Raw genomic sequence first — 9724 nt, 5'->3', positions numbered from 1 at the left:
GACAGTCATCCATGCATTTTACTCCAAGTTGTGTATGGCTGTGTAACTAATCGATTTGATTTTACTTTTTTGTGTGTTCAATTGTCCAGTGTAGACGAAATGCTGTAATACTGGTCTTCAGCTACTGTGTGTGTGTGTGTGTGTACACCCACAGGAGCAGTGACGAGGTCCTGACAGCTGAAGACTGTGAGAGTGTGTATCACCTGGTTTACTCTGCACACCGCCCCATCGCCATGGCATCGGGGGAGTTCCTCTATAAAAAGTAGGTCACATGATTTGTAAGGGGGCGGGGTTGTCAAGCCCTGTCGGCATGCAGCAACACGCACGTTTCCAGGTCCGGCGTTTTCCGTTCTGAAGTCAAGATTTGATTACAGATTGTTTAACACTTTTATATGGCAGTTCTGTTCCAACTTCAGTGTACTGGAGGTTCCAGATGTCTGGATTGGGAAATACTGGTCTTTAAAAGTGGTGTGTGTGTGTGTGTGTGTGTGTGTGTGTAGGCTGTTCAGTCATCGAGGTCCAGAGGAGGATGGTTTGCCGAGGAGGGGGAGGCAGTGTCGGAATGCAAACCTCATCAAAACCACTGTCTTCTTCTTTCTGGAGAGTGAGGTGTGTGTGTGTTTTAAGTAAGTAAATAAGATCTTGGAGCTAAAACAGGAGAGGGGTGGAGATGATAAACTTGTGTGTGTGTGTGTGTGTGTGTGTGTGTGTGTGTGTAGCTGCACGAGCACGGTGCGTATCTGGTGGACAGTATGTGGGAGTGTGGTGCAGACCTGCTGAAGGATTGGGAGACCATGATCAGTCTCTTACTGGATGAGACTTTCCCTGGAGAGGAGGGTGAGCTCCACCCCAACACACACACACACACACACCCCCACTGGGCACAACACACATGGGTGCGCACACACACACCCCTCCCCTGCTGCGTTCACACGCCACACAAACACCTTTTTGTTAGTTCTTTGGTTATTAGATGATACATTTTTGTCAAAGCTAAACATGTCCTTTGTTCCGTTTTAATATAAAAATACCGAATATTGAAATTCGGAAGTTGGTCCATCAGTCCGTGGGTTGGCGCCGGTGTGGGGTTGACGCGAGAGTCTTCTGTCTCTTGCGCACGCATGTGTTGTTTAGCTCTCACGGACAGGCAGGAGACGGCACTCATCGAGATCATGCTGTGTGCAGTCAGACAAGCCTGCGAGTGCCATCCTCCCATCGGCCGCGGAACAGGGAAGAGGGTAAAGAAAGACCCCCACACACACATCCGTGAGCATGCACACGAGCTCTCTTACCTCTAAACCTTCGCTCACTTATTCATGTTTTTTTCTCCCAGGTGATGACTGCCAAGGAAAAAAAAACTCAGCTGGATGACCGTACGAAAATCACAGAGATCTTTGCGGTGGCGTTGCCGCTGTTGCTGACTAAAGTAAGACATTCACATCTGACACATGCCTTTATAACCCTTCACCTCACATTCATTAATGTAAACTGAATATTTTCAGAAGGTTGTTTTTTTTTGTCAGAACCATAGTGGACCCAGTGCAGTGCCCTGGGGCACACAGCACTCGGACTGTCCTCAAGTTTGTCTCTGTTTGTTTCAGTATTCAGTAGATGCTGAGAAGGTCACAAACCTGCTGCAGTTGCCCCAGTACTTTGATCTGGAGATCTACACTACTGGGAGACTGGAGAAGGTGCACACATACACACAGTTAATAATTGTCTGGTCTATTTGTACTAGTTTAATAACAGTTTAGGATTGCAGTACTAAGTAATAATAGTTTAGCTCTGGCATTTCTGCAGAGTGTGTCACTAGGTCTGTGTTTGTGGGTGTGATTCCCTTCTGCCAGCACCTGGAGGCACTGTTGCGTCAGATCCGTGAGGTGGTGGAGAAGCACACGGACACGGATGTGCTGGAGGCATGCTCCATGACCTTCCACGCGCTGTGCAACGAGGAGTTCACCATCTTCAACCGTGTGGACATCGCCCGTAGCCAGCTGTTGGACGAACAAGTGGACAAGTTCCACCGTCTTCTGGAGGACTTCCTTCAGGAGGTGCGTGTCTGTGGGTGGGGGTGGGCGTGGGCGGGGCTGTGTTTCTGAACTGCGTTTATTTCCCTGTAGGGGGAGGAGCAAGATGAAGATGATGCATATCAGGTTTCATCAACGCTGAAGAGAATCACAGCCTTTCACAAGTAAGAACACACACACACATATACTCACACACACACACACACACACACACACACACATTTTCTAATGTGAATATATAATGAATTATTGAGCACTGTGTGGGTGTGTGTATGTATTTTAGTGCCCATGATCTCACTAAGTGGGATCTGTTCACCAGCAACTACAAACTGCTGAACACAGGATTACAAAATGGGGACATGCCTGAACAGGTGCCGACCTTCTGACCTTTTAAACCCTTTAAACCCTCCACTGTCCTGCATTGCAAAGTTGCTTCTGTTTGTTTATGTTGTGGTGTTTTTGTTTGTTTACAGATTGTGATCCATGCTCTGCAGTGCACCCATTATGTCATACTGTGGAACCTGGCGAAGGTCTCAGAAGGCACCTCCAAAAAGGTGAGACTAACACACACAGAGTGTGTAAAACTATTGTTGTACTGGGGTTCAGCCATGTCTACTCCTCACCCTAACCTTATTCTTTGTAGCCGAATTGGAGGATGTGTTGGTCCTCGCGTTGTGTTGAATGTAGCTCCAGTCTCAGGCTCATAGTCAGGTGTCATCTGTGCCTGTGTGTGGTCCTCACAGGGTGACCTGGTGACCTTGCGGAAACAGATGCGAGCGTTCTGTCTGATGTGTCAGAGGTACCTGAGCAGTCTGAGCACAGCTGTGAAAGAGCAGGTACATCTCACCTGAGCACAGGTGCACGTAGAGACTTGCATGATTCTGAACTCCAGAACCCGACTGTGTGTGTGTGTGTGTGTGTGTGTGTGTGTGTGTGTGTGTGTGTGTGTGTGTGTTGCGCAGGCGTTCACCATCCTGTGCGACGCTCTGATGATCTTCAGCCACCAGATTGTGGCGTCGGGGCGAGAGGTTCTGGAGCCTCTGGTGTTCAGCCCAGACTCCTCACTGCAGAGTGACCTGCTCAACTTCATCCTTGACCACGTCTTCATCGACCAGGACGACGACAACAGCACAGGTAAACCAAAAATAACAGCAACAAACTACAGTAAACAAAACAGCACATCCTATCGGATTTGGCTTTGACCATCACCAGCAAACTAAATCTGTGTGTGTGCGTGTATAGATGGCCAGCAGGATGACGAGGCCTGTAAGATAGAAGCTCTGCACAAACGCAGGAACCTGTTGGCAGCCTACTGCAAACTCATCATCTACAATGTCGTGGAGATGAACACGGGTGCAGACATCTTCAAACAGTACATGAGAGTGAGATTCTCACACACACGCACACACACACACACACTCTCAACACACATCAAAAGGTACTTGTTTTGCGATGTGATCTTGGGTTAAAGGAAGCCGCTGGATTCATGTAACAAATAAATGAACAAATATTCAGGTTAGATTACTGAGTGAGAACCATCTGGTGGGTCTGTTCAGAGTATACGCCGCAGACAGCTAAACACAGTGTAGCAGGAGCACCAGGGGAGGCTCTCTGCCGGTCACGCTTGTGTGACGGACGATGCAGATGAACCAATCATGTTCAGCCGGAGAGTCCATGCTGGCCAGGCAGGCCCTTTCCTTTAGGGCCGGCGCGTACACCAGCGGTACCCTGACTACAGCTGGGCAGAGAGGGCACAGAGTTGGCCAGCGCTGGGCGGTGGCTCTGCGTTCCCGACAGAGGCGAGTCTCCAGCAGATGAGGCAGAAGGTGGTGGAGGCCGTGAGTCTCCAGGACCCAATGCTCTGCCGTCAACCCACGCGTGTGTGCGCGCGCGGGAGTAGCGGGACAGCCGCACCAACAGCTCGGTTTACTTTAACACACTGTACCCGTGAACCCCAAGATCGGCTTCATTTATATACCAGGAAAACTTCCAGAAGTTTCCAAAAGCTTTACTGAACGCTCAACAAAGGTTTTCAAGCCAGACTTAAGAGGACCAGACGGTTCTTCCAAAAACACTCTTTGCCCCGATTAGCAGCTTTCATGGTTCTGGGAACTAATAGATAAGCAGCACATTGTGATCTAAGCAGGTGTGACAGTTCAGAGGAGGAAATGAATTCACAAGACCACGTCCAGCTTTGTGTGTCGGCAACAAAAATCTGTAATTAATTAGACTAAATCAATACAGCAGCCTCACACACACACACACAGACACACAGCCACAGCCTTCTCATGCGTTGTCTTTCTTTGCAGTATTATAATGACTATGGTGACATCATTAAGGAGACGATGAGTAAAACACGACAGATTGACAAGATTCAGTGTGCCAAAACACTGATCCTCAGCCTGCAGCAGGTAACGAAACAGCGTCAGTTATAAGTTTTATTCAATTGTACATGGCTTTGGATAAATGTCTCAAACATAAATGTAAACACTGCACCACTGCTGATATTCTTCTAAGCCCAGTGTGATGTTCTGGCTGTAGTTTACGTAGCTGAGTTAACCAACGTTGCTGCAGCTCTGTATTGTTTTATATTTGTTTTGTATAAAGTTTTGTTTCAGATGTTGGTTTTAGAGTTCATTCCCCACATTAAGTCTACATTTTGACTCAGAACAGTGCTCAAGAGTGATCCCAGAAACCTTAGTGTTTTATACCTTCTGTCTAATACCATCACAAGTAATTTTAGAAATAATGTTTTGAGTGTTGTACATGTTGTTTAGGTTACACTGTGTGTGTGTGTCTGTGTTTCAGCTGTTTAATGAGATGCTGAGTGAGTTGGGGTGTAACTTCGATCGCTCCTCGTCCTCCTTCTGTGGCATTAAGGAGCTGGCGAGGAGATTCTCACTCACATTCGGACTCGACCAGCTCAAGACCAGAGAGGCCATCGCTATGCTGCACAAGTACATGCACGCACGCGCGCGCACACACACACACAAATGTACATACAGTTTAAACATAATCACTGCTGTGTTGCATATGCTCTTGCATATGCTCACATGCGCATATATATACACTGAAAGAGCCCAAGATTTGCTCACATAAGCTAAAGAGTGTGTGTGTGTGTGTGTGTGTGTGTGTGTGTGTGTGTGTGTGTGTGTGTGTGTGTGTGTGTGTGTGTGTGTGTGTGTGTGTTAGGGACGGTATAGAGTTTGCGTTTAAGGAGCCCAGTCCCCAGGGGGAGGGGGGTCCTCCACTGAACCTGGCCTTCTTGGACATCCTGAGTGAGTTCTCATCCAAACTACTGCGGCAGGACAGGAAGACTGTGTAAGACTTACACACACTCACGCTTCTTCCCTATTTGTTATTCAGTAATCATATGACTGGGTAGCCTATGTATATGTGAATTCCTCACCCGTGTGTGTGTGTTGTAGCCACATGTACCTGGAGCGCTTCATGACGTTCCAGATGTCCCTGCAGAGGGAGGACTGCTGGCTGCCTCTCATTTCGTACCGGAACTCCCTGCAGGCTGGCGCCGACGACGACACCCTGTCCGTCATCAGTGGGGTCAGCAGAGGCTCCGCCCGCAGCAAAAAGAACAAGATGGCTAGCACCGGCAAGAGGAGGCTGCCTGAGGGTGTGTTTGTGGACCCATACATCAGACCCTAATAATGATCCTAATAATATCTAATACCTAGTAATGACTCTACTAGGGACCCGCTGAGAATACATGCAGATCAGACCCTATAAGTGATCAGACTCTATTATAACGCACTGAGATTACACGCAAATCAGACTCTGGTCTTATGATCAAACTCTAAACTAATAACCAAAATAACCTGGACCTGTAAGACCCTCACAGCAGGGCTGCAGTCAGTCGTGAGCACTGAAAAAAGTAGAAGCATATAGAATATCTCTCTCTCTCTCTCTCTCTCTCTCTCTCTCTCTCTCTCTCTCAGAGGAGAGTAGCTGTAGTAGTAGTGATGCGGGTGCGTGGATGACCCGTGAGCAGGGCGTCCAGCAGACACCCGTGATGATGTCATCACCCCACATGACCTCCACGGTACTGCGAGATGCCAAGAAGCTCCGTCCAGATGAGGGTTATGTGGGCGTGTACACCATGAGCAACGACCCACAGCACACGCCATTACAGCAGACGCCACAGCCCGTAGACTACAAGTAATCTCACACACGCACGCCATTACAGCAGACGCCACAGCTCGTAGACTACAAGTAATCTCACACACACACACACCATTACAGCAGACGCCACAGCCCGTAGACTACAAGTAATCTCACACACACGCACGCCATTACAGCAGACGCCACAGCTCGTAGACTACAAGTAATCTCACACACACACACCATTACAGCAGACGCCACAGCTCGTAGACTACAAGTAATCTCACACACACACGCCATTACAGCAGACGCCACAGCTCGTAGACTACAAGTAATCTCACACACGCACGCCATTACAGCAGACGCCACAGCTCGTAGACTACAAGTAATCTCACACACACACACCATTACAGCAGACGCCACAGCTCGTAGACTACAAGTAATCTCACACACACGCACGCCATTACAGCAGACGCCACAGCTCGTAGACTACAAGTAATCTCACACACACACGCCATTACAGCAGACGCCACAGCTCGTAGACTACAAGTAATCTCACACACGCACGCCATTACAGCAGACGCCACAGCTCGTAGACTACAAGTAATCTCACACACGCACGCCATTACAGCAGACGCCACAGCTCGTAGACTACAAGTAATCTCACACACACACACCATTACAGCAGACGCCACAGCTCGTAGACTACAAGTAATCTCACACACACACACCATTACAGCAGACGCCACAGCTCGTAGACTACAAGTAATCTCACACACACGCACGCCATTACAGCAGACGCCACAGCTCGTAGACTACAAGTAATCTCACACACACACACCATTACAGCAGACGCCACAGCTCGTAGACTACAAGTAATCTCACACACACACACCATTACAGCAGACGCCACAGCTCGTAGACTACAAGTAATCTCACACACACGCACGCCATTACAGCAGACGCCACAGCTCGTAGACTACAAGTAATCTCACACACACACACCATTACAGCAGACGCCACAGCTCGTTGACTACAAGTAATCTCACACACACGCACGCCATTACAGCAGACGCCACAGCTCGTAGACTACAAGTAATCTCACACACGCACGCCATTACAGCAGACGCCACAGCTCGTAGACTACAAGTAATCTCACACACACACACCATTACAGCAGACGCCACAGCTCGTAGACTACAAGTAATCTCACACACGCACGCCATTACAGCAGACGCCACAGCTCGTAGACTACAAGTAATCTCACACACGCACGCCATTACAGCAGACGCCACAGCTCGTAGACTACAAGTAATCACACACGCACGCCATTACAGCAGACGCCACAGCTCGTAGACTACAAGTAACCACACACGCACGCCATTACAGCAGACATGACAATACATACACACACACACACACACACACACACACACACACACACAATAACCACACACACCCAATGTGACTGTTATGTGACACCTGCAACATTTGTTTTTGTTTGTGTGTATTTAGTACACAAGTAGCGTGGATGGTGACTCAGAGGCAGCAGGAGGAAAGAGCAAACCTCCAGAACGCCAAGATGAGGAGTCACATGCAGCACGCAATGTAAACACACACACACACATACGTGCACATGCATAGGCAGCACACCATGTAAACACACCACATAATTTTTCAGCAAGTCAGGTAAACACGCATGCACACAGACTTTTTTACACATCTACACACACACAGTAAATATGTAAACTAAAAGTTTACTCCTGCCTTTCACTTCTGCTTCAGACAGATTTCATTAAGCCACTCAGGTGGTTTATCACGGTTGTGTGGTTGGTTCAGTTTGTTTATTTGTTTGTTTACATCAGTCGCCGAAGCGCAGGGTTGATGGAAGATGACGAGGAACCGATAGTGGAAGATGTGATGATGTCATCGGAACAGCGACTGGAAGACCTAAACGAGGGCATGGACTTCGACACCATGGACATTGACCTGGTACAGCCAATCAGAGCACAGCAAAATGATGCATTAACCAACCGGAGTACAGAAGGGCCATTATATTAACAAATCAACACGTAGTGCAGTGTACAGTGCTCACGCACTGAGCAGGAGTGTTAAACAGGGCTGTCGTGTGGAGCAACCATTGATGAAATTCCTGTTCTGTGTTTTGAACCTCTGCAGCCACCATCCAAAAACCGCAGAGAAAGATCCGAGCTCAAACCGGACTACTTTGACCCCGCCTCTATCATGGATGACTCTGTAAGTAACCCCACCCCCACCCCCCATAATCCCTTTCTGCGACTTCACGATGACGATTCTCTCTCCGTGTCTGCAGGTTTTGAACGTGTCCATGTTTTGATCCAGTCTGGTCCCGACGGTTTACGGGAGGTGGGGATGGAGCACCGTGTGGACTCCATGCACACGTGCTGTTGCAGCCGCTGAGCTCGGATTGGCTGCCGTCACCTCCCTGACCTACAGCTCTCTCTCTCTCTCTCTCTCTCTCGCGCTCTCTCTCTCGCGCTCTCTCTCTCGCGCTCTCTCTCTCGCGCTCTCTCTCTCTCGCGCTCTCTCTCTCTCTCTCTCTCTCTCTCCTCTTTAACTTTTCCTTTTTTGCCAACGTGTACGTGGAACTCTGCTGAGTGCTTTGCGCCCCCTAGTGGAACATGGCGTGTAGCCACTGATGACCGGGGTCCTCACATCAGTAGAAGAGAGTTCTGGTCTCTCTCTCTCTTTTTTTTTTTTTTTTTTTTTTTTTTTTTAAGACAGTGTAGAAGAATTGAGGGGTTTTTTTGTAACTTATAGAAAACTTTTTTGATTTTTAGTTTATTTTATAATGACAATCAGCTGTAAATCAGAACTTTATAAAAGCATAGCTACTCGAAATGAGTATGTAAATCAACATTTCTAATTGAAATTTCTTGTGTGGGTCGCGGGGTATAGAGCCTTACAGTATTTGTCTTTTATTTTCCTCTGTGGACGATTGTAGAGTTGTTTTATTGCTCTTCTTTAACGTACACTATTTCTCCAGTTGCCGTAACAACACACTCCAGGAGAGATGTTGATTGGGTAAGAGCGGGACTACTTTGTGGTTCTGTGGGTCCTGTCTTCGTATAGCAGCCCAAATCGCTTATGCTGATTGGGTGAAATCTTAAAGGCCCCACCCCTTCCCCACATTGCTTGCTCAGGATAGGTCAGGAGTAGATTATTAAGCTCATAGTTTTATTTTATGGCTTGAATGAACTCCCAGAGACACAAATGCTTAATATAGAATGGCTTGATTATACTCCATTTTAAAGATTGCAATTAGTTATATTAGGTATTATAATATATTGTTATATATCTTTTAAATATATAATTATATATTATATTGTTCTACACAAAATGTGTGAAAATGTGAATTGGTGCTGATTTTTGTATTTAAAGTGTTTTTTTTTTTCTTTTTTTTTTTTTACGTTTGAAATCCAGCATAGCCACAGGTTTCTAGAATGTAACACTTTTTTCACACAGACTGCAGAAGGAACTGATGAATAATGTATTTCTTTACTTTGTGCTAAATTTGAACATTAATCAAAAATGGTTTTTTT

General features: G+C 47.2%; 1 protein-coding gene across 1 annotated transcript in view; it reads left to right on the top strand.

Moving 5' to 3' along the window:
• The window catches only part of stag2a (stromal antigen 2a), a 14904-nt gene extending 5591 nt beyond the window's left edge, over positions 1 to 9313 (top strand). Inside the window, exons 13-34 of the mRNA XM_035527270.1 lie at positions 155 to 262; positions 501 to 609; positions 720 to 837; positions 1135 to 1238; positions 1334 to 1426; positions 1602 to 1691; positions 1848 to 2051; positions 2121 to 2191; positions 2311 to 2398; positions 2501 to 2581; positions 2771 to 2863; positions 2990 to 3161; positions 3270 to 3409; positions 4337 to 4438; positions 4836 to 4984; positions 5220 to 5348; positions 5456 to 5658; positions 5981 to 6200; positions 7659 to 7751; positions 8009 to 8135; positions 8322 to 8399; positions 8476 to 9313. Coding sequence (XP_035383163.1) covers positions 155 to 262; positions 501 to 609; positions 720 to 837; positions 1135 to 1238; positions 1334 to 1426; positions 1602 to 1691; positions 1848 to 2051; positions 2121 to 2191; positions 2311 to 2398; positions 2501 to 2581; positions 2771 to 2863; positions 2990 to 3161; positions 3270 to 3409; positions 4337 to 4438; positions 4836 to 4984; positions 5220 to 5348; positions 5456 to 5658; positions 5981 to 6200; positions 7659 to 7751; positions 8009 to 8135; positions 8322 to 8399; positions 8476 to 8499 — 2596 coding nt within the window. The 3' untranslated portion in view covers positions 8500 to 9313. The remainder of the gene's footprint in view (positions 1 to 154; positions 263 to 500; positions 610 to 719; positions 838 to 1134; positions 1239 to 1333; positions 1427 to 1601; positions 1692 to 1847; positions 2052 to 2120; positions 2192 to 2310; positions 2399 to 2500; positions 2582 to 2770; positions 2864 to 2989; positions 3162 to 3269; positions 3410 to 4336; positions 4439 to 4835; positions 4985 to 5219; positions 5349 to 5455; positions 5659 to 5980; positions 6201 to 7658; positions 7752 to 8008; positions 8136 to 8321; positions 8400 to 8475) is intronic.
• The last annotated feature ends 411 nt before the right edge of the window (positions 9314 to 9724 follow it).

Source organism: Electrophorus electricus, chromosome 6 (assembly GCF_013358815.1).
Source record: "Electrophorus electricus isolate fEleEle1 chromosome 6, fEleEle1.pri, whole genome shotgun sequence".
Lineage (NCBI taxonomy): Eukaryota > Metazoa > Chordata > Actinopteri > Gymnotiformes > Gymnotidae > Electrophorus > Electrophorus electricus.
The sequence above is the reverse complement of the archived record's forward strand: the minus strand, read 5'-3'. Positions and strand labels throughout refer to the sequence as shown.